General features: G+C 35.2%; 4 protein-coding genes and 1 pseudogene across 5 annotated transcripts; 3 read left to right on the forward strand and 2 right to left on the reverse strand.

Annotated features, from left to right (window-relative positions):
* Window positions 1-7350: 7350 nt before the first annotated feature.
* LOC106350900 lies at window positions 7351-11146 on the forward strand (annotated as a pseudogene).
* Window positions 11147-13318: 2172 nt separating this feature from the next.
* On the forward strand, window positions 13319-16449 carry LOC106349362 (protein GL2-INTERACTING REPRESSOR 2-like). The gene has a single exon (XM_048752990.1). It carries the CDS (start codon window positions 14974-14976, stop codon window positions 15331-15333), a length of 360 nt encoding a protein of 119 aa, XP_048608947.1. The 5' UTR covers window positions 13319-14973; the 3' UTR covers window positions 15334-16449.
* Window positions 16450-16595: 146 nt separating this feature from the next.
* On the reverse strand, window positions 16596-19221 carry LOC106349358 (lipid droplet-associated hydrolase-like). 2 transcript variants are annotated; one of them, XM_013789314.3, is made up of 13 exons: window positions 19092-19221; window positions 18923-18995; window positions 18754-18827; window positions 18595-18666; window positions 18478-18506; window positions 18277-18327; window positions 18088-18138; window positions 17899-17958; window positions 17741-17823; window positions 17489-17636; window positions 17294-17344; window positions 17104-17208; window positions 16596-17004 (listed from the first exon to the last, which is right to left on the reverse strand). In XM_013789314.3, the coding sequence occupies exons 1-13, from the start codon at window positions 19159-19161 to the stop codon at window positions 16858-16860; spliced, it is 1014 nt and encodes a 337-aa protein (XP_013644768.1). In that variant the 5' UTR covers window positions 19162-19221; the 3' UTR covers window positions 16596-16857. The 2 variants fall into 2 exon arrangements, with proteins under 2 accessions (XP_013644768.1, XP_048608944.1); XM_048752987.1 differs by having other exon boundaries at window positions 18923-19178.
* Window positions 19222-19445: 224 nt separating this feature from the next.
* LOC106349359 (2-Cys peroxiredoxin BAS1, chloroplastic) lies at window positions 19446-21362 on the forward strand. Its single transcript, XM_013789315.2, has 7 exons — window positions 19446-19709; window positions 20143-20217; window positions 20364-20445; window positions 20523-20602; window positions 20696-20821; window positions 20902-21015; window positions 21106-21362. The coding sequence occupies exons 1-7, from the start codon at window positions 19515-19517 to the stop codon at window positions 21220-21222; spliced, it is 789 nt and encodes a 262-aa protein (XP_013644769.2). The 5' UTR covers window positions 19446-19514; the 3' UTR covers window positions 21223-21362.
* A 453-nt stretch (window positions 21363-21815) lies between these two features.
* LOC106349364 (lysine--tRNA ligase, cytoplasmic-like) lies at window positions 21816-22906 on the reverse strand. The gene is made up of 5 exons (XM_048752989.1): window positions 22772-22906; window positions 22548-22691; window positions 22240-22452; window positions 22100-22154; window positions 21816-22009 (listed from the first exon to the last, which is right to left on the reverse strand). The coding sequence occupies exons 2-5, from the start codon at window positions 22623-22625 to the stop codon at window positions 21987-21989; spliced, it is 369 nt and encodes a 122-aa protein (XP_048608946.1). The 5' UTR covers window positions 22626-22691; window positions 22772-22906; the 3' UTR covers window positions 21816-21986.
* Window positions 22907-23644: the final 738 nt, after the last annotated feature.

Consider the following 23644-nt stretch of genomic DNA (forward strand, 5'->3'; position numbering starts at 1 on the left):
TGCCATTGAGTATCTGGAATTTAGTTTTGTCCAAAGGTCACAAGGATCCTCAATATTTAAGTATTGACTCTCAGATCCTCAGTGAGATGATAGCGAATAATTATTATGGCTCTATGCTTTTCACTTTCAATTGCATTATTGCCATCAATGATACATTTCCTGAGTCGTCTAGACTTCAGGGCAACTGAAGTGTTCATTACCCATTCTAGATAATTATATCCAGAGAGATTTATGGCAGCATAATCTGAAGGCTCAAATTTCGACATCTGAAACATATTATTAATCAGTTCAAGATGCAATCGAGTCAATAAAATCAATGCATACGGTTTCACAAGTCTCTCGACCAAACAATTAACTACTCGGCCATGGTGCGAGAAAAACAAGTATGCGAGGTCTATATGATGCTTTAGGCCACACGGCCTTATAAAATTGTGATGCAACAACCCTAGAAGTCAGATTTTATATCTGAATGCAATCAAAGCATCAATCATAACAACAATCATATTCATGCCGATTTTTAATCAATGTGAGACCAGGTCAATAATTCTTATGTTTTACTTTTCTTAAAACATTTAGTATGATCAAGCAATTAGAATAATAATGCAAGTATCATCAGATCATATTAGGGTTTCAAGGCCCATTTTTCGGTTTGATTTTACCAATATCAAGCTTTACAAAAGAATTAAATCATATCAGTCAGTCAATTTTAGCAATTCTCTAGCAATCCTAACAGTAAAAGGAAATTTTCCATCAAGTAGAAAAGAAAATTTCAGGAAAAATGAAATTTTCTACTTTTAGCAAAAAGGAAATTCACAATTCTGAACATATTATGGTTTTAATCAAAACTAGCAATTTTCCTAATCAATTCATTCGATATTCAAACAATTAATCACAATATGGAAACTTGTTTATCAATCGATTTATGCAAAAAAAGAAAATTAGGGTTTTCAGCAATTTAACAATTTTAAGATCAAATTCGATTCTAAACATTTCTATTTACTCAAACAATCATCAAATATAATTCAAAGTTTTAATCTAGCAACCTAAACCTCAGATACATCAAAATCAATCAATCAATCAAAACAGTCGGATCAATATAGGTTTTTGATATTTCAGATTTTCAAAACATCGTAAAGGAAACAGATCATATAATTTAGATTTAGGGTTTCAATGCCCTTACTGATCAATCAATGTTCTAGCAACCCTAACAACCATTGATCTATCAACTTAACAGGAAAACAATCTAACCAAAACTTAGTTCCATATGTTAGGGTTTCTATTATCCTAGATTAGGGTTCTTCAAAATTTAATGGTTCAGATCTTTATCAATCAACCAAATTCAATGTAGGTTCTTTTAAGTTTCGAGTTTTACCTTTAGAAACTTATGGAGTGTAGATTTGGACCACCAAAGAGAGAAGGAGGCCGCGAGCTGATCGTTCTTCAAGTCGGGTCGCGGACAGGCTGCTTGCTTGGTCGGATCACGAACAGGGAAGAAGGAGAATGTCTGGTTTACTTGATCACGTCTAGAAAGAGCTAATGTAGCAGAGCGTGACGGCGCGTCAGTGATCGGATCGACAAGCGGTTTGCAGCGTCTGATTCGTCTCGGCGAGAGCTTCAATTTGATATATTGCTCGTCGTCTGGGTCCTCACGGTTTGGGAGAAGGATCTCTTTGAAGTTCCGCCGGAATTAGGGTTTTGTGATATTCGGCTGAGTTTAAGGAATTTCGTGGGGGCTTAGGGTTAGAGGCTATCGTGCTGATAACGTGTTATAAAAGAGATGCTGTGTAAGTTGATTATTACTCATGACCAGATGTCTATATTTATACAAGTATTAGACCGTCTTATTTAGACCGTCATAAGAGAAAAGGAAATCTTATTCCTAATAAGAATAAAAAATAATATTTATCCTAAATACATATGGAAAAGGATAAGCATCAAGTATTGATAAATGTAAACTCTTATTCGCCTAAATCATTAGCGAATGGGCCGGATGGATAGCTGATGGGCCGGACAGTTTGAACCTGATATGGATCGATCACCACTTGGTTTATAACACATTACTCATTATGGTAAAACTATTTGTTTTTGGTAAAAATAAATAAATATGCGTGTAGACATCCTTAACGCGATGTATTTATCAAGATACTACGAGCTAGCTTAGAATAAATCACAAGAGAAAGACAGACAAAGTGACTTTTTCTTTAATGTTGTAAGAATATTGGTTACGTTAAACTTAAAATTTCACTGTATGATTTCGAAACAGTGTATTTTATTTATAACATAACTTGGAAAGACAAGAATAATAAAAATCAGAAACTTTTAATCTAATATCAGGAATTTAATAAACCTGATGATAATTTTCGTTTGCATATTGTTTTGTATTTATTTACCTTAAGTAGGGGACCAAAGCTTTTTTTTTTATGTCAACAGGGGACCAAAGCTATTTGTTGTATTTTCTATGAAACCAAAACCAATGGCCGGAAGCAGAGGAGAGAGAGGACCACATATTTCCTTCACATTTTTAATTTTTTCTTGTTAAAAATATCTGCATTGTTCTGCATTTTTTCATCGCATATCTTAGACTTAGACCAAAATTTTAGAAACTGTAAGCAATTAACGAATAACTTTGCGTAGAGAAAATCACACCAATAGAGATTAAACTAAAAGATGATTATCAACACTTTCAAAAATATAAACTGGTAATATAAATAATTCATTCACATAAGTTTTGAGGCAAATAACTTTCTATGATATTTTGTTATTGTTTTCAATCTCTGCTATATATGGTTTATCTATCCATATTTTGACTGCACATGCTACATTTAGTTAGCGACCACATTCATATTACTGGTTGTTTTAACTATCAGACTATTGCTCCAGCAACAATAATTATTAAAGAAACTATAGTATTCACAGTGCTGAAAAGTCAAAATTGTACAATATACAAACGTACCAATTACAACACATCCAAAGTTTATCCAAGTTTGAGGATAAGTTTAAGAGTGTGGACTGGAGTATGAAAAACTATTTGAATCTTGGACGTATAAGAAAAGAAAACACGAAACGTTATTTGATGAGATATACAAATAAATAAAAGGTGCAGCTAAGTTTGAGTTGGAAAAGATACAGGAAATAGATGGTTGGAGTAGGACAATGGAAACAAAACATTTGCACGCCTTTATCTTCTTTCCTCTGAGTTATTTCATTGCATCAAAGATTCAGGTCCCACTTCTATTATATGTAAAGGCCCCATTTCAAATTTAACCCCATTTTGCCTTTACAAAATATGTATGTAAATAAATAAACTATCTCATTTAGCCGAAATTTTTTATTTTGTTTAGACCAAAAATAAATAAATTATTTTGTACCTGAATGATGTTTTATAGTGAAAAAATTGATTAAAAATATCAAATAATCTATATGTACCTAAAATGATGTGATTAAGATCAGAAATAGTCTAACTCCAGCCCCAAATAAATTAAACTTGTTGACTGATACCTCTCCATCGACGAGAGCGAACTGCGAACATGTTTTGGAACATCATTACTGGACAAACTCTGATAATAATAAAAAAAAATTATATTCACTTGGAAAATATTCAACAATATTTTTTTTGTCAACATATTCAACAATATTTATCACAAAACTTTGAGTTTTCTTTTTTACTAAATAAATTTATTTTTATTTGTGGTTTTCACGTGAGATGGTTATGAAAACAACAAGAGTGGGCTTTTAAACTGGACCCACATTATGGCAGTAGCAGGCTGAGAGAGTATGGGTCCTACAAATACAACGCCCATGATCCCAAAATTTCCAAAGAAAATGGAGACAACCTCTGTGTTTATCCGAAAGCCACCCTCACGCTTTGGATTATATTCCTTTGGTATTTATTCATTTGTCATTTTATTTCAAAATTAAACACTTTAAAATAAAATGATGAAGAAAACTGAAGAAAACGCAGTGCTTCATTTCATTTGGATATAGAAAAATGTCATTTTTTCTTATAATCAACTATTTTAGTTTTTAAACCTTTTTTGTTAATAAAACTTTTATTAATATTGATTTTGGTATTATTTAAAAATAATCTTAGTATAATAATTTAAAATAAAAATTATTTTATTTTAGTTTTAAAATTAATTATTAATATGTAATTGGTATGTTTTAAAAAACAAAAATATGAATTAATATTTGTGGGACAAGGTGTTGAAATTTTTAAAATAAAACTATTGTAAAAGTTTAGAATGAAGTGAGTGATGAATAAATGATGTGGAAGAAATAAAAGATGATGTGGAGTGTTAAAAGGAGAAAATGAGGGTGTTCATGATCTTACGGCAATTACGAAAACTTTTAGTTTGAAGGTTCGATTATTTTGATGTGATTTTATAGTTTTCGCATAAAACTCATGAGTTAGGTGTTCAAAATTACAACTGGTTAATTCTCTAAGCAAATCAATCAAATGAAGATACTATAAGTAGATGTCATGTTTTATATATTTATTTCATTCTCTTCGTTATAAATCATAGTAGATGACTAGATGTTTAAAGTTACGATATATAACGGTTTGACTGTATGTTCATGCATCTGTAAATTATTGGTGCCATTTTTTTTTTTTTTTCAACGATTTGTGACACCCAGGCATATTGGTGCTATTTTGTTGTCAACTACAATAATTGAAGAAAAATAAACTAAATCCCTCTGGGTAGATATAGACTCAGAGGCTCAGAGTAGTAAGCTATCGACATCTTGTTTAAACAAACGATCTAAATTATTTAGGTTAGTAATTAGGAAGCAAAAGATTGTTCCAAGTTTGAAGTTCGAACTCTGACATAGCCCATGGGTCCAAATCTTAGGCACCCAATTCCATGTTGATGGTGATTTGGGCCTGGTTGATTAGTATATTTTTGTGCTTACCTTTAAACTTGTAGTACGCTATATCTAAGTTTCATATATAAGAAACATTTCCACGTTAAAAAAGTCAAACTCTCTCTGGCCCTTTTTCCAATGTCTAACGCCTGGAAACTTCCGACCACCGCTTCCGCCGCGAATCCACCGTCGTTCTCTGCCGGAGAACCACCTCCCCCTTCCCTTCCACGTGATCGACACCACTCAAACTCCCCCTGTCTCCCCATGACTACCCCACCCTATCATTTGCTGCAAAACTGATTGTCTCCGTCTCTTTAAATATCGCCTCTCCTCTAACTTTTTTCATATCGAAAACCAACAGCAAAAAATTCCTTAGCGTAAGTCATAAATCCCGAGAGTGTTTCGTAGAGTTTATAGTTCGATAGGACGTTCACGAATGAAGCGTGAATCGTCTCCCATGGTTGTATCCTGAGACTCGATATTCGTACAGTCATGTCTCACTAACGGAGCGAATATTTAGAGTTAAGAAAAGAGATCATATCTCGACTCCATGTCTATTTGCGAATATGATTTTTTATCGTTCTTGTATTCGTTTTTACATTCGTCTATTTCCTTAACATCGCTTTTATTTTATCGTTTATGTCAGTCTGGTTTACCGGCTTCTACAAACTTATCTCAACTGGTGTAATCACAATAGATTACATAAAATCGGCTGACAACCTAGCGGATCCATTTACTAAAGATTTGCCACGAGATGTTGTTGCGAAATCATTAAAAGGAATGGGTTTAAAGCCTATAACGAATGAGGATGCTTGATTGCAACCCTACCTATCATGACTGGAGATCCCAAGACGTAGGTTTAAAGGGAAAACAAAATCAAATAGAATCTAACCAAAGCACTTGAGACAAAGTAGTCTCTTCCCAGCTCCTAAGATGATAAAAGTGCTAACAAATGTGAGAAGGATAAGCATAAGCTTTTAATGATTTCATAGCTTCTAAAGCGGAGTATTCCTCAATACTTTTCATGGTCAATCACCTAATGAGTGTGAAATGAGGCCGTTTCTAGGAGAATGAATGCAAGGCTATATTCTCTAAGTTCACTCATGAAAACCAGGAATAGTTCAGGGCCACAATGAACACAATAGAGAACTAAGTTCTACGAGAAAATGAAGCTGCGTTATGCATGTTGTCTCGGTCTACATAAAACACCGGTTGGTTCAAGATATCATGTTTACCTTCTGGTAAAGTAAACCCGACAGATATTAACTATAAGTGGTTCAAGGCTTAAAAATGCCACCAACTCAAACACAGTGAATTTTCGTAAACACTCTCGATAAGTCTGTCTAGTCTAATCAGGATTAGAATTAGTATAGTTTTTAGAGTCTATCGAGTCTGCATTTAGTCTGCATATGTTTAGAGTCATTCTATTCATGTGGCGATTGTTGGATCAATTAATTAAAGCAAGTGGGATTCCAAATTAATTGAAAAACATGTGAATATAAATGGCCCATTCGAAGGCCTCTTTATTAAATGAATGTGGAAGAAGTGAAGTCCCACATTGGTTGTGTGGCTGATTTTCGAGCAGTATATATGCTCATGTGCTATGAGTGTTCAAACGGCTCAGTAGGAGAGATGGCTCCCCTCGTGCACGCCGCCGCCGTCCGGCCGGCTCGGTTCGGCGTGGGCTTGGGTTTTGGTGGAGGGCCTCCGGCCCAATAAGATTGTTTTTGGACCAAGTGAAGCTCAACGTTTTGCCATTCAATTTGGGGAAAAACTACATGCAATTTTATTTAAAACGACAAGTAGTTTGTCTAGAAAATAAAAAACATCATGCTTTTTATCCTCTCGAAATTGTTTAAACGAGATAAGAGAGAGAGTCTTGGGGAATAAGTTTCGCAACTCAACTTCCCTCAATCTCCGCGAGATTTTCGCCCACGTGCAACAACTGTTGCGGGAAGTGGGTTGTCTCCGTCTCTTTAAATATCGCCTCTCCTCTTCATTCATTTCTAACTTTTTCATATTGAAAACCAACAGCAAAAAATTCCTTAGTGTAGGTCATAAAAACCGAGAGTGTTTCGTAGAGTTTATAGTTCGATAGGGCGTTCACGAGTGAAGCGTGAATCGTCTGCCATAGTTGTATCCTGGGACTCGATATTCGTACAGTCCCGTCTCACTAACGGAGCGAATATTTAGAGTTAAGGAAAGAGATCATATATCGACTTCATGTCTCTTTGCGAATACGATTTCTTATCGTTCTTGTATTCGTTTTTACATTCGTATATTTTCTTAACATTGCTTTTATTTTATCGTTTATGTCAGTCTGGTTTACCGGCTTCTACGTATAATACCAAAAGTTTTGATTGTCACAACTCACAAGCGATCAAATGTATTATCCTTATTATAGATTCTAATACATCTGATTCACGTAAGCAAAGCCTATATATAGCACAAAACAATCTCCAAATGAAATAGTACTTGTTAGGTAGATGGACTTATTTTAACCGGAAATAGTTGTTCTCAACGAGCCGTCAAAATTCGTGAAATATGGATATAACTTTACTGTGACGCAACTAGATAAATATACTTGAAAAAATCAGCAGTCCGAGTCAAGTTTGGTTTAATTCGGTTTTGTTTTGGTTTGTTCATTTTTTTTAATAGCTACTAGAACAAAAGATTTTTTAAACAAAGCAGAGAATTAAAGTTTAAGATCGGATCCGATTTATTCGAAATCGAGACATAAAACTAATAATCAAAATACGGAATTTCTTGGTATATTTGTGGACACGTTAAGAGAAGACCGATTAATAAAACCAGCTAATTCTGGTCATTCAGTTATTTGGATTCGGTTTACTTAAAACTCCAACCATCCAGATCAAACCACGTGCACATGAACACGGTGCTCCTGACAACACACGATCACCCCTCCTTCCCTCTTTCCCTTGAAACACTTGACATAACACATTCTGTACATACAAGTGAAATGATCATCAAACCTTTCAAGCTCAGAGATCTTATCTACGACCGTTTCGCAATGCCTAGGCAAAACCAAACCGTGGAGAATCTTCTCCTTCTCGGAAAAATCAGGGAACGTGGTTGCTCTTCACCAACGTCTTCGTCTCCCTCTGTTCTCAGAGAAGATTACCGTTTCAAGAGAGCCATCACTACTCATGTCCCCACATGGAGACTCATGGGACGATCTCAGTCTCCGTCGTTACGTGATGCTGCTGCTTCTCCGTGCGGGAGCAAGACTCTGTGGGAGATGAACGAGGTGCCTTCGCCGAGAGTTTTGGAAGAAGAGAGTGTGGTGAAGGGAAGTAGAAAGAGTAGAAAGGAGAGTGTGAGAGTGCCGCTTCCTCCCCCGAGGTCGGTTCGTTCTGGTTCTTTACCGGCTCACCTCTCTGATCCGTCGCATAGTCCTGTCTCTGAGTCTGAGGTAAGGTCTTTGTTTTTTGATCGGTGAAGAAGGAATGTGGTGTGATTTGAATTTATTGCTGGTGCCATGTGCTTTCATTCTGATCGGTATTCTAAAAATCGGTTTAGGCAGCGCCTAGCCCGTCCGCATAATCAATAATCCTTTATAAAACACCTAACGATTTGTTGAACACTGATTATGATCAAATGAGAGAGGAAATGAAATTACTTACTTGATCTGATCTGCTTGTTAATTAGATTCTCACTCTGGTGCATTTCTTGCCATAAAAGACAATAAGATAAAGAGAACTCAACTCTGTTTAACTGATAAAGTTATAATATTTGTGTGATTCTGAGGTCTGAATTTGGTCAAAGTTGTGACATTGTTGGCAACCTTCTATGAGTATTTTATTCATCATTGGAGAATATATAAACCCTTTTTTATAGCTGCAGCTTCTGATTGATGTTGAGAAGTGGGATTAGAGAAGATTAGAAAACTGTTGATCTTCAGAATCTTTTCTCATGTGCTCTAAAATACACATTTAAGTTCTTATGAAAGGGCATGTTCAGGTTTTGCATAATTGAGCAGTTAGACTAGTATTTTCCATTCATCATATGGAGGTAGTTGGTTGGTTATTAGAAGTTGAGTTATTTGGAATAATGTAGGTCTAGATTCTCTAATAATTGAGACCTAGGGAAAGATTGTATATATAATGCTGAATATGGCAATGGACAATGTGAATCCGGCTTTCCTGAATTCTTTTACTTGTGTGTTAGGGTAATAAGGAAGCTGAGAAACTTGTTAGTTTTGTAGAGGATGGAAGGGACTGGAAGTCGCCAGAGAAAAGGTTCCTCCACTGCGCAGAAGCTTAGGCTTGGAGACTGCAATGTGGAGGCAAAGAATCATGTTAGCAATGGCAGCTTCATGGATGTAAGTTGATTTTCTTACTTTTGATTGTGTTTCTGTCTATGAGAAACCTTTTTAATTCTTAAGCTGTTCTTATCAAATGCTTCTGGATGAATGAGCATATGATTATGATGTTTGTTATTCACTGTGATATTCACATAAACATAGACATGTAAGGCTATAATGAATGAGGAGATACTGAACTGGTTCTAAAAATCGGTATAGGCCGAAACAATTTTTAAAAAATCTGATTTATAATATTCAAATCAGTGTAAACTATTTTATATTGGTTTAAAATCGATTTAAATCGATGTAAATTAGTTTAAATTTATTAAATTGAGCAATAATATTGGTACAAATTCACAAATTTGTCTAATTTCTTTTGTTTTGTATATTTAATTTTGATAATTTATCAAAATAATTTTATAAATAAAATTCAATAATTAAAATATCGTATTATATATATAGATATATCTAGTTAATCAATAATTCGTTATGTCTAGGTTTCCCGTAGCCTCCTAATAATCCGCTTAGTCGCTTGTTATCTGTAAAACAAATGGGTACCGCATATAGATTTTTTCGAGCATTGACTGAATTTGTTATGATTGGTTTGTTTTGCCTCTGTCATCTACAAATCCATTTGCGTTCAATGAACAAAAGGCTTAACCTGGTTTGTTCGATGCAGATTGAGACTCGATCACGGGCGGTGACACCTACTGGAACAACTATGGGAGTCAAAACACGGTTGAAAGAGTGTAGTAACGCTCTCACAACATCAAAAGCGCTTCTCAAAATCATCAACAGAATGTGGGGACAAGAAGCCCGCCCATCTTCAAGCACGTCCCTCGTCTCTGCTCTACACTCCGAGCTCGAAAGAGCTCGCTTACAAGTCAACCAGTTAATCCACGAACATAATAAACAAGAAAACAACGACGTTACTTACTTGATGAAACGTTTTGCCGAAGAGTGGAAAAGCAACGAGCAACAAGTCGTTGAGGCCGCAATAGAATCCGTCGCTGGCGAGCTCGAAGCGGAGAGGAAGCTAAGGAGAAGGTCCGAGAGGTTGAACAAGAAGCTAGGCAAAGAACTTGCTGAAACAAAAGCAGCTCTGCTGAAAGTTAAAGAAGAAGTTGAAAAGGAAAGAGAGATGTTGCAGTTAGCTGACGCATTGCGCGAGGAGAGAGTGCAGATGAAACTCTCGGAGTACATGAACCACCACGTGGAAGAAGATGGAGAAGTTGAGGATGAACACGAAGAAGAAGATGATCTTCATTCCATAGAACTGAACATAGACAAGAGCTATAAATGGCCTTATGGGGAATGTAAAAGCCTTTCTTTACAAAGAAGCGTATCAGATTATGTTGATTGGGTTGTACAGAGCGGGAAGCTTCAAAAAGTGGAGAAGGTTACTTGGATGACACGCAAGGTTATAAACCTAACAAGGCTTCATCAAAAGATCAGCATCTCCTCTCTGGTCCAAGACTAAGTAAGTTCCGTGGTGGTTCGGTTCCGAAGTCGTGGTTATTGGATGCTGCTAAAGGCGAGAACCAGAGTGCTAGAAGATCAAGATGGTAATGAGATAAAGACAGCAGAGCATAGATAAAATAGAATGTAAAGGCTTTTACATTTACTAATGATCTACCTTTTGACAAGAGTGATTCTTCATGTGTAAGTTGACAAACAAAAAGGCTTGAATCTTTGGACTGAGTATGATCCAATCATGTACGAACTTTTTGATATTTTTTCAAAAAAAATTGTGTTTCAATTGGAGATTCATATTGCATAAACCCTAAACCCTTAAAGACCTTTTCTTCATAATCTCTCACTTTTTTTGACTGCTGTCTTTTGCAGAATCTGTCTTCATACTGGCTGGGCTTCTTATTCTGGCTTATTTAGTTGATAATAAAAGCCCACAATATAGTTGATCAGGCATGTTCCGGGAGAGTTCAAAGGTTAAAAACACTGGCTTAAGACGCAAGGAAGGATCATATATAAAATTTAGGTTTGTTGACTTCAGTGACTTGAGTAACTTTCTTTTTTTACCACAGGTTTTGGTGCGAAGAAACTTGCTGATCAAGTATACGTAACTTGAGCCCTTGCACATTTTAGTACTTAACCAGTTCATATCACTTGTCAGGCTTAGCTTCATTTTGCTTCTTACTCTTTGCTCGGATCCAACCTTACACATTCAATATTAGACAGAGGAGTAGAGGTATGACCGTATGAATGGAAGTGGCTGATATCGAGAAAGAATATGCTCCTCTAACCAAGTGGTGGTAGCTTAGTGACAATCTATTGGGACTTGGTGTGTACTCACATCAGTCATGGATTCGATTTTTTCTAGGAACTAAATTATCACTATTTGGCTAGTCTGAGTTTTGGCTTGGGTCAAATGGTTTACATGGTGGACCGTAACAGATGATCAATCTACCCCTTGGTATTAATCGGAAGGTATTCCAGACTCGGATCAAGCAGTGTGTTAGCTTTCGGGCTAGTCCATTCTGTATTAAGTGTGTTCCTCCCAGAGCCGATCGGATCAGCCGATAAAGATTATCAAAAAAAAAAATGCTTAACGAGTAGTAGAAGAACGATTAATTAACTTATTTAAAAGAAGTCTTATAAAATCACAATATAAACACACACAAATAGCATGCATTATATCATCAAATTTAAGTCTCCAAGTATGTGAGGCTTTTGATTTGATCCATAAACATTTGTTCGCTTTCTCCACACTAAATCAGCGGTCCGGTATACCTTTGATTTCAATCCACACAATATAATTGATGCATTACTACAGGTATTGTAAGATAAGATACGAAATCCGAATATTGGTTATTCATTCATACTTACTTCCTGGTTAACATTAATTGTAAATCCAGCCAAGCATGTCATAGTTTCAGTTGAATGAAATTAATTGTAAGGTTGCTAGCTTTAATGGTATTAGTAGTTTCGGAAGATATACTATACTATAAGTGTAGTCTGTTGTTTTGAATAGAGAAAATATAAATTTGTTAACAGAATCCTTCTTCCCCAAATAATTCATTAAATAACTTCACATGGGAAATTAACTCAAACTGCAAATATTAATAGCTTGCTTTTGGTGTGAAGCTACGTGATATTGTAGTCATAGTATTTACTTTGGCATGGCCATCTTTTTAGTATTTTATAAGTTTCTTTACAAGATTTTGTAATCTTGTGATTAACATTAATACACATTCAATTCTCTTCCTGCTTCGATTAAGACCCTTTACTTGTACGTAGGTGGTCTATATAAAGACGTATACATATCTGTTTTCATTAAATACAATCAAGACTATTCGTTTTCTCCTGTCAAAAAATACTATTCGTAATTCTTCCTTCTTGATAAATACTTTTACAAAATTTCGGAGAAAATTAACAAACACCCTAATGAATGCGATTCATATATTAGAAAGTTATGGTTATACTTTCGTTTCATTGCAATGTATTCTAAATATTCAAAGGCTCAAAGCTAGTTATTTGATTTAGGACTCCAATTCTTATTATTTTTAAACAAAGGTATTAGGACTCCAAGTATTTATCTGTATATATAATGAACAAGACTTAGGGTCTGACTGGTTTAAATGCAGCGGTTGCGGTTGCGGTTGCGGGTGTGGGAGTTTACAGATGCGGATAGTTGCGGTTTCAAGCGTTATTAAGCGTTTTGTATTACTGGTACAACGTTTGAAAATTGTTGCGTTTGCAGGATATTTGTGACTGGTTGATTATAAGATATTGCATCCGTTTAATAATAAATTACCTATATTAATATATTATAACATTATAAAAATATAAAAAACATACTATTGTAATAAAATATAATAATTATAAATATAATATGATTAATACAAATATTATTTTTATATTTGAAAATTTATATTAATTTTTTTTTAATTTTTTTTAATTTTGTTTTATATATGTGTATATCTTTATATATGTGTGTATATAAACGTTTAAAAATTCTAATAAAAGTTAGTTTAAAATTTTTATAAAACAAATTATGATACTATTTGTGAATTTTAATTAATATTTTAATTTTAAAATTTTAAAATATTTTTGAAAAGAATTTTATATTTATTTTTTCACCCGCAACCGCAAACGCTAGCTGGAACCAGCTTTTAATTTTAAGAGGTTCAGAGCGGTTTGGAGCGATTTGCAGCGGTTTGTATGATTGTTTCGAAACGATGTAAACCGCTACCAACCGCAAAAACTGCGTTTATGGGTCGTAGCGGAAAAGCCAGCCGGGTCTTTAGTGAACCTTTAAATTCACCTCTATTTTTATTACCAATCAAAATGTCACTTAGATTAATAATAAAATAGATTAATTTTATTTAAAAAATCTGAAATAATTGAAAAAAATAATAACGCTAATTTTAATTATCTTAACGCCAATAACTAAACCCTAAATTTTAAATCTACGCCCTAAACCCTAAATCTAAACCGTAAACCGTAAACCCTAGCTAAACCCAAACCGTAAACTCTAAACCCAAACCCTATATCCTAAACCCAAATCATAGACTCTAAACTCAAACCATATATCCAAACCTAATCCCTACACTTTAAACTCAAATCGTAAACCCTGAACCCAAATCATATATCCTAAAGGTTTGGGTTAATGTTGATGTTGTTTCTTTATGATTTAAGATTTGGGTTTAGAGTCTAGGTTTGGATTTAGGATCTAGGGTTTGAGTTTAAGGTCTAGGGTTTGGGTTTAGAGTTTACGGTTTGGATTTACTGTTTAGGATTTGGGTCTAAGATATAGGGTTTGAGTTTAGGGTTTAGAGTTTGAGTTTAGAATTTAGGGTTTAGGGTTTAGATTTAAGGTTTATGGTTTAGTTAGTGGTGTTAGCGTCATTCTAATTCTAATGAGCGTCATTATTTTTTTTCAATTATTTTAATTTTTTTTAAAAAAGCAATGTATTTTATTATTAATTTATGTAGCATTTTGGTTGGTAACAAAAGGAGATACATATATAATGTTATACATTTTTTGGAAAATAAATATTACAAGCTATAAAGTATATAAACACGTAACATACATATAATGTTATTGTGTTTTCCACCATATTTGACAAATACATATTAACAACCTACGAAAAGTTTTAACAACAAAATTGGATTTGATTTTAGCACAATCTCGTATTGTAAAACTAAGAATCCACGTAAATGAATATAGTACGTCTAATCCTCCACAAACATAGTTCAAAACTGAAAATAAAAACATACTTTAAAAATAAAAACACCAACTAAAGTTTGTAGGTTATTGGTCGGTGGATCTAATTTCACCACAAATTTGATATTACTTTCAAGTGAATGAAAATTTCATAAATACCATAAATTTATTATTTTATTGGTTTGATATTAGTATTATCATCATGTCATAATCCAAATGGGTAAAGTTGAGATTATATAAAAATAAGAAAAAACATAACTATAAAATGTATGAATGTAAAAAAAAACTATAAAATGTATGCTTTATATTTTAAACGATATGTCAACATTGCCATCTAAAAAGGTAAAGAAGAATTGTTTTTCTTCAACAAGTTAAGCAGAAATAGTTGTTGGAACAAAAAGACTAGTCTATCTAGCCTATCATAGTTATTTCACCTATCGTAATTAAATTGAGCCTTAATGAAAATCTCTCTCTCCCCCTCTCTCTCTCTCTGAATAGTGGCTTTGCGTTTATAAAATGGCCTTACAAGAACCAACAAGAGAAAATTTCTCAATAAACCCATAATCTCTTTCTCAACCCCCAAAGAAAGAAGAAATTAACAATGAGCCGAAGGAACAAGAACGGCCCTAAGCTCGAGCTAAAGCTGAACCTCTCGCCACCTCCTTCTCAAGCCAACCTGATGAGTCTAGTTCGTTCTCCAAGCCGATCCAACACAACTTCACCAAGCTCATGCGTTTCATCTGAAACGTACCAGGAGGAGATGGAGACAACAATCTCAATGGTACTTGTTGGTTGCCCTCGTTGCCTTATGTACGTTATGCTCTCTCAAGATGACCCAAAATGTCCAAAATGCAAAAGCACGGTCCTACTAGATTTCCTCCACCAAGATGTCTCCGCCGCTACAACCGCTCCTGCCGATATCACGAAACGCAATAAGACCTGGTGGAACTTTTTTGTTTAACGAAACCCTTTTCGGAACGTAAACCTATAGACTAGCTGATCCAACCGTACTAGTTTCTATATTTTTCTTTTGCTTCTTCTCGTGGTTGTTTTGTCTTAGAGTAGTGCTAATCACGCTCCACATTTAGACTAAACATGAAGTGGAACGGGAGTAGCACTAACTTTGCTTTTAATGCAATATGAAATTATTAGAGCAAATGATGTTCAGTATGAGAAACATTTGCACTGTGTCCTTTGCACCTTAGAGATTTGAAAGACTTATTTCCTCTGTTCCTTAAAATTTGCAAACGGTGTTTCTTGAATTAAATTGTAAAAGAAAAAAATTGATATTTGGTTGGACCGTTGAACAAAGCAGATACAGCGAACGAATTTAAATTGGAAATGGTTAGAGATAGTCAACAAGGGGTGATAGACTAATTATCTATAATAATAGTAAGACATCGGTTTCATCTGCCTGGTTGTGGTCATCTGAGAAGTTACAACACGTTTCCTAAGATTCGAGTTTTCTTTAACCAAAATTACAACAGTATGAAAATTTTGGTTAAACTTTCAATCTAAACAGTTTACATGGTAGTTGGGCAACATGTAATTCAGTTACTCTTGCCATTAATCAGAAACTATAACCAAACTGGGATTAAACAGTATGGTAACAAATCCACTATATACCATTAAATACGTTTTTCCATGTGTTGGCCGGATCAGCTGATCATAAAAAAGACATCAGTTGGTTGATTGAGATGTTGTCGAATGTTTTGGCCGTCTAGAAAACCTAGTTGGAAATGGTTAGAGATGAAACAAAATACCACAATGTCAAAAAGATCCTATACCATTATTTGGGGCACGAATAGTTTTACTCACCAAACTCATTACGTCGTACCTAATATGCATTTTGAAAAGTACAACCTTCATATATCCTCTTTTCAAAACCAAACATCATATATCTTTTTTTTGGAGCAACAAACCATCATATATCTAAACAACAAAAGAAACGAAAAATTGTTAATTAAAGTCTAAACCAATAAACCACCATTTAATCTTATCAGTAGCTAAAAATTAAAGTCTGAAAGATTGTTAGTTTTTCTTATGAAAATGCTTTTAGGGTTGCCAAATAAAAATTTTGTTTCTTTTTTTCAGTTTCATAATGCAAGGGGTGGGAAAGTTGGTTAAAATTAAAGAGGGGGGAAGTTATAGCTTCAGTGGATTAAAATTGATGAATTCATTTAAACCAAGTATAAATGCAATAGTAACTGAGGCAGTTGAGAATAATGAGCGTTACGTAAGTATGATTAAATACGAATTTAATCTCTCCTACAATAAAATTAGTTGTCTAAAATTCCTCCTACAATGCGATTGGTGTATTTAACTATAGGTCTCTAATTTTCTCCGCATACCGAAACACTTTTTTATCATCTTAGATCCTCACTAATCGCGATTTATTGTCTTGATGCAACTGTCGCGTCAATTGTGGATATGTTTAATAAGTAGATTTGTTTGAGCGAGACCAACATGCACAGCCCATTAATTGTTATAAACGCTTTTGATTCAACCGGGTCTTGATCAGAGTGGCAACGTGCTGCGCAACCCACACCGAGCCAGCCACGGTGCAGCAGAACCCGTGAGTGTGACCTTCGCTCTCGATAGATAAGGAAGTACCAGGAGCCTTCTTTGAAATCTGTGGACAATGGAGATTCAACGTGAGACTCTACTTCATGTCTCAGTTAAATCTATTTTAAGAAATAGATTTAACTGATTTACGAGGAAATCTACTAACCTCTTCAAAGAGATGCAGTGGACCCCAATGATCATCAATACCAAATAAAAACGCAAGCTTGCTCTGGTTTTCTCTCATGAACTCCCAATCTGGCTCTGCAGCGAGCTTATATCCAAAATGGATGGCATAATCTGAGTTCAAATCTAAACTCTGTAAACTCCATAAGAGCACATTATCAAAAGAAGAATACCTCTCTAAACTCTGTCATTGCCATATATAGAACATTACGCATAGTGTGATACTGCAAGGGAAGAAAAGAAAAAAGACATCAAAAGCTAACTCGCCTGAAAATTTTACTAGGTTGCAAGAACTTGGATCTCATCAAGGATTTTATGCAACTATTTTTCAAAGTGAGTGCAAGTGAAAGTGAAAACAAGACCAGTACCTGCCTCAAGTGAGTGCAAGTAGCTTGAACAGCAGTATCAGACCATGAAGCTCCAAGGGAGTATGATACAAGCCGACGTGCAGCCGACATAGATAACAGTCCCAGTGATGCAACCAGAAAACTTGCTGTAGCCGACAGGAGAGAAGACCTGAAAATTCAACTATCTCATATTGGTGACATTCTATATAAACATGATTTCATTGGCTCTTTTCATAACGAGGATTCATAAGATATTGAGAAGGAAAAGCTCACGCTGCAAGTTTCCCAATTAGTGATTGCTTTGTTGATTGTTGGTTCAAAGTCAAAAATGGATATAGGCCAATGCAATATAGAACCTACAAAGCAGTCCACAGAATTTGCATGATCACATAGCCCAGATAGAAGCTGTGTTAGAGGAAGCAGTCTATTACCTTCTCCGGGCACTTTCTTAATATTTCAAGGGATATATAAGACCCAATAGAATGCCCAACCTACCAAAAAGGAACCTAAATTTGAGTTGGAAATTTTTAATGGATGTATGTATTTTTTCATAACTAGTATGTCAATGGAAAAAATGAAGTGTAGTTCACTGTATACATGACATATATAGATAGTCTTACCAATATTATTGGAACTTTCACGCTCTCAAGCTCCTGCCTAATAAATTCAACCTGTATGATATAACAGGTTACGATCTTTAACTTCAGGGTATATCCAGGCAGGCAAAGGGCTTAAATTGCAGACACATAATAACATAACCGAAGGAAAAATGATGGTACTTTTAGCTTAACAAGGAACATATTATTTACCTTATGATCGATTTGTTCTTGCAAGGAAAACAGTTTACCCGATTCCCAGTCCTTAAAGCGAAAACAGAAGAATGTAAATCATTAACAAAGCAGCACGAATCACACAAAAGAAAAAAAAAAAAAAAAGAAAAAGAAGATATGAAGAGTCTAAATGCAACCATCAAACTGTAAAAAAATCTGAAGCAAAGTTACTTAAAGTACCTTGCTCGTGTGAGATATTTGCCCAACAGCTACGCAAGAATAAAAACAAACCAGTTAACCATTACAAACCAATGGAATCAAACTCAGAGAGTGGAGTGGGGATATATATATATATACCTGTAATCGACGCATTGCCATCAAGAAACTGGTGTAAAGATTCCAAGAAGTCATTGTAAAATGACACAACACCTGAAAGATTACCAAACCAAAATGTATTAAACACAACAAAAAAATCTAGTAACAATATGCATTGAGCATATAATAATAGAATGTAACCTGGGTTTCCCGGAATGAACAGTACATGATACTTGGGACTCTCAGCTTGAATCTCCATCACTTCCGTCATTGAACTTGAGAATCACAAATCCAAAAGAAAAAATTGTTTAATTTATAACAAAATTACAAATTAATCCAGAAAAAAAAGGATAGATTAATATCTATATACCCAGAGACTCTGCATAATCTGAAATTAACACTTCTTTTAGCTTCGTTCATCAATTCCTTCTCACTCTCCATATCTGCGATCACGCGATTCAACCTATATCTTCTACGAGAGCAACAAAAAAAGCACCTGGAAGAAGCGGAGTAGGAGTACAGAGATTGGAGAATCGAACCGCCGATCGGAGGAAGAGAGCAGCGGAGAGACGGAGTTACCGACGGTAGTCGTAGAAGATGATTGACCATATCGCATTTTTGCTTTATTTGTTTTGTTTTTCAATGTTAACGGTATTTGGGCCTATGAGAGACCGTTTAAGATGTCTTTGGGCTTATGATAACGTCCTCTATGCGACGCCGTTTCAAACGTTCGGGTATTTCGGTTCTAAAGATATTGGTACGATCGGGTATCTTCTTAATTTCGGTTCGGGTTCGCTTTTTGGTTTTATTAATTTGACAACTTCACGCGACGTCGTTTCGGGTGTTAGTAGTTCTTTGGGCTTATCTCCACCTCACACTTCCACTACAAAAAGAGAGGTCCCTTCGTTGACACACAGACAGACAGATAAGTGTTTCCCAGAGAGAGAGAGAGACAAGTCGCAATGGCGTCTGTAGCTTCTTCCACCACTCTCATCTCCTCTACTAGGATTCTTCTCCCAGCCACCAAGTCTCCGCTTCTTCCATCTCCCTCCCTCTCCTCTCCTTCCCCATCCGCTTCTCTCCGGCTCGCTCATCCCTCTCCCCTCACCTCAATCCGCTCCACTTCTCGCCGGAGCTTCGCTGTCAAGGCCCAAACCGTAAGTTATCTTACTTTCTCAGAATCCATTAACCTATATCATAAGACTTCGCTCTCTTCCTATGTATAACGGTTTTACTGACGATTCATAGTCTCTGTGACTGTGGTTTGTGTAGATTTCACTAAAAGTATAGAACTTTATCAAAATTTGGTTCATAGGGTTGTTGGGTTTGGTAGATTTCACTAAAAGTCCACAACTTTATCGACATTTTGTTCATAGGGTTGTTAGTTTTTTCTTTCTCAAAGAGTTGTTAGTTTTGCTGGGTTCAAAGTTCTCTGCTTTAGTGAAATCGAGTGACATTTTTAGCTATATTCGTTGACTTATATGGATGCTCCATGTGTTCTATGTAGTTTTTCCAGCGCACACTGTTGATTTGAGCTATCTTGCTCCTTTGATCTGATTTGTTAAAGACTTGTCTTTTGTGTGTTGATAGGATGATCTTCCATTGGTTGGAAACAAGGCGCCTGATTTTGAGGCAGAGGCTGTGTTCGATCAGGAGTTCATCAAGGTATCTTTTGTCTAAACAACCTTTCTTCTAACAATGGCTAGTTAGTTATATATTGGGCATGAGTTTTAGTTTGTAACTAAATGAGTATGTGTCTTATTGTTGTGGAAAGTAATTGGGTAAATTGATGAATAAATGGTTTCTTTCAGGTTAAGCTCTCTGAGTACATTGGGAAGAAGTATGTGATTCTCTTTTTCTACCCCTTGGACTTCACTTTCGTCTGCCCAACAGGTTTGATATAATCATACCCAAGTTCAATCTCTGAGGCTCACTGCATCCTTATCTCTTTTCTCTTTTTTGTATTCTAGAGATTACTGCCTTCAGTGACCGGTATGCAGAATTTGAGAAGTTGAACACAGAAGTGTTAGGTGTCTCTGTTGATAGTGTGGTAAGCAAAAACTCTACAGTTTACAACAATTGTTATCTGTTTGCAAGTTGCTTTGACTCTTCCTTACTTGTTGTGTTGTTGATGCCCACATAGTTCTCCCATCTTGCTTGGATTCAAACAGACAGAAAATCTGGAGGACTTGGTGATCTCAACTATCCCCTTATATCAGATGTCACTAAATCAATCTCAAAATCTTTTGGAGTTCTCATCCATGATCAGGTAACATTGTTAGCCTCTCAATCTTCACTTTCTAAAAGTGTTTAGTAACTAATAAAAGTGAAAAAAAAAAAAAAAAACAGGGAATAGCGTTGAGAGGGCTTTTCATAATAGACAAGGAAGGAGTGATCCAACATTCAACCATCAACAATCTTGGTATTGGCCGAAGTGTTGATGAGACAATGAGAACCCTTCAGGTATAATAAATACTCTCAAGTTCAAAACCTGTTCCTTTTCTTTATCCCATTACTGTTTGTGTGATGCATATTATATTCTCGATGTTGCAGGCATTACAGTACATCCAGGAGAACCCTGATGAAGTCTGCCCTGCAGGATGGAAACCAGGGGAGAAGTCAATGAAACCTGACCCCAAGCTCAGCAAAGAGTATTTCTCAGCTATTTAGAAATATCTACAAAACCTTTGTTATATGTGAGCTGAGTGTTTTTTTTTCTAAAGCGCCGAACAATCCTTTGTTTGAATCTCCGCTTTGTCCCCTAGAATCCTTAAAACATCATTTCCATTAATAAAGTCTTGTTATCTCCATTTTCCCGCTTGGAGTAGGATTCAATGTGGTTTCTTTCTCTTCTTAACATGTTTTTCAAAAATGTTTAAAAAAAAATTTGATGCTGGATAATTATATTATTACAAACTATGAAAAATATTTGACAGATTACTTGTAAGTTTTTTTCACTTAATTTACATAATTTAACCTTTTTCAGAAATCGAAATTCAGACTTACTATTGTAAAAACATTAATAAACTATTAGTGATCAAGAGGATTCATTACCCCTTCTATAATTAAGGTTTTCGCCACCATACAACCCTTTTAATGAAATCAGAAGGTTGACAAAAAAGATCAGAGGGCCCACCACCTTTTTCTTCACTCGTTAGAATATTTTCTTCTATCGGTACTTTATTCGTGGATTGTAGGTAAATCTCCACCTGGCTGGTAACATTATCATCATCATCATGGGGTATTTGACTATTGGAGAAAAATCATGATTAAAAACAATAAACCAATTTCCAAAAAGGTCTTACAAAGGTTTTTTGATAATAAAAAGTTTTGTTTGTAAGAATAGACATGGCGATTAAGAATGATCTGAGAACAGCTTGTTCCATAATAGCAATTTGACTGGCAAAAGAGATGAAAGCTGTGCTCTAGTCTCCTTAGTTCTCTGCTTGCAAAGAAGCTGAAGAGAAGAAAAAAACACTGAAACTGCGATCCAACGTGAAGATAACCATAGATTTTTGTTACTAAATTATCAGTTAGATCTAATTACCTTTAACGGATGCTGGATCGTCTTGTGGCCTCATTGCCGGGAAGAGAATAACCTCCTGCAACATTTTATCAGTTCAGTTCATGAGTTTGGCCTGAAAGATTTAATAATCATTAGCAGAGAATTGAGATAAAGAGACTGACCTTGATGTTTTGTGAGTCAGTGAACAGCATGGCAAGCCTATCTATCCCCAATCCCCAACCACCTGTTGGAGCCAATCCGTATTCTAAAGCATTGCAGAAAGTCTCATCTAAGGCCATCGCTTCATCGTCTCCCGACTGTCTATCCTTGAGTTGATCAGCAAACCTTTGACGCTGAACCACAGGATCGTTCAGCTCGGTGTAGGCGTTGCAAAGCTGTGCTCAAGTTTATAATATGTTAGTGAAACAAAGTATTAAGAAAAGATGTGTGATGTGATGTGATGGAATCAGATTGGTAATTAGCTTTTTACTTCATCTTTGTTGATGAACAGCTCGAATATCTCAGTCAGAACACTGTTCGATCTATGCCATTTCGCCAAGGGAGACATGATCTCGGGATGGTTGATGATGAAAGTTGGGTTGACACATGTCACTTCCAGAAACTCTCCAACAAGCTGCAAGAAGAGACAACATATCAGATTCTAGTTTCCTATGCACACATACATGGAAGAGGGGAACTGAAGATTTTACGAACTTTATCTAGAAGACGAGCTGTAGGCTGAGGAGGTGGACATTTCACGTCGAATACTTGTTGGCTTCTTCGCTAGCCAAGTCCTTTGGAATATTGAGGTTAGCCACCTTCTCTAGCTCTCCTATCATCTCAATCCTCCTACAGTTACCACATATAAGCTTTTAAAAAAAAACTCATTAAGGGTGTATTAGGAAATGAAAAAAAGACCACTTGAACTACCTCATATTTCGCATATCATTTCAAATTTCAATATACTTCCCCGACTTCTTTTTTTTTTGTTAACTACTTCCCCGACTTCTAATACGAAGCAATAAAGCAAATATTAGTTTCTCCCTACTTCTCTGTACGGTAACCTTCCCCTACTTTTTTTTTTTCAACTTTGATAGATTATTTTTAATGTTAAAAACATTAAAAGACGACAACCAAATATATAAGTAATATAAGAAACTAAATATACGACTACATTTGTATAGGCACATAAGCACTAGCCACCTAATATACTATAAACATATAATATTCAAATCTTTATTTGAATTTCTATTTTTCTCCTCCGTGAGATTTTTTTTTAACTAATGTTTAATACCAAATGAAAACATTGGCTAAGATAAGATACTATACAACTAAATATTTTTTACCGGATCGGCCGGTCACGATTAATAGCATGTTTTTGGAATTTATCAGATTTTTAATTAGTGGCGTTTTTATAAAATTTGAAACGGATTGTAGATGTGTTACTGGATTTATCGGTTCGTCTACGAATCGAATATAAAAATATTCTTATATTTTAATTCGTCTATAAGCTATATATGTATCCCACTAAAATTAGTTAAATAATAGGTACAAATAAAACGCTTTTCTGCACCATTTAAATGTAGA

This window comes from Brassica napus, chromosome C3 (genome assembly GCF_020379485.1).
Source record: "Brassica napus cultivar Da-Ae chromosome C3, Da-Ae, whole genome shotgun sequence".
Taxonomy (NCBI): Eukaryota; Viridiplantae; Streptophyta; class Magnoliopsida; order Brassicales; family Brassicaceae; genus Brassica; species Brassica napus.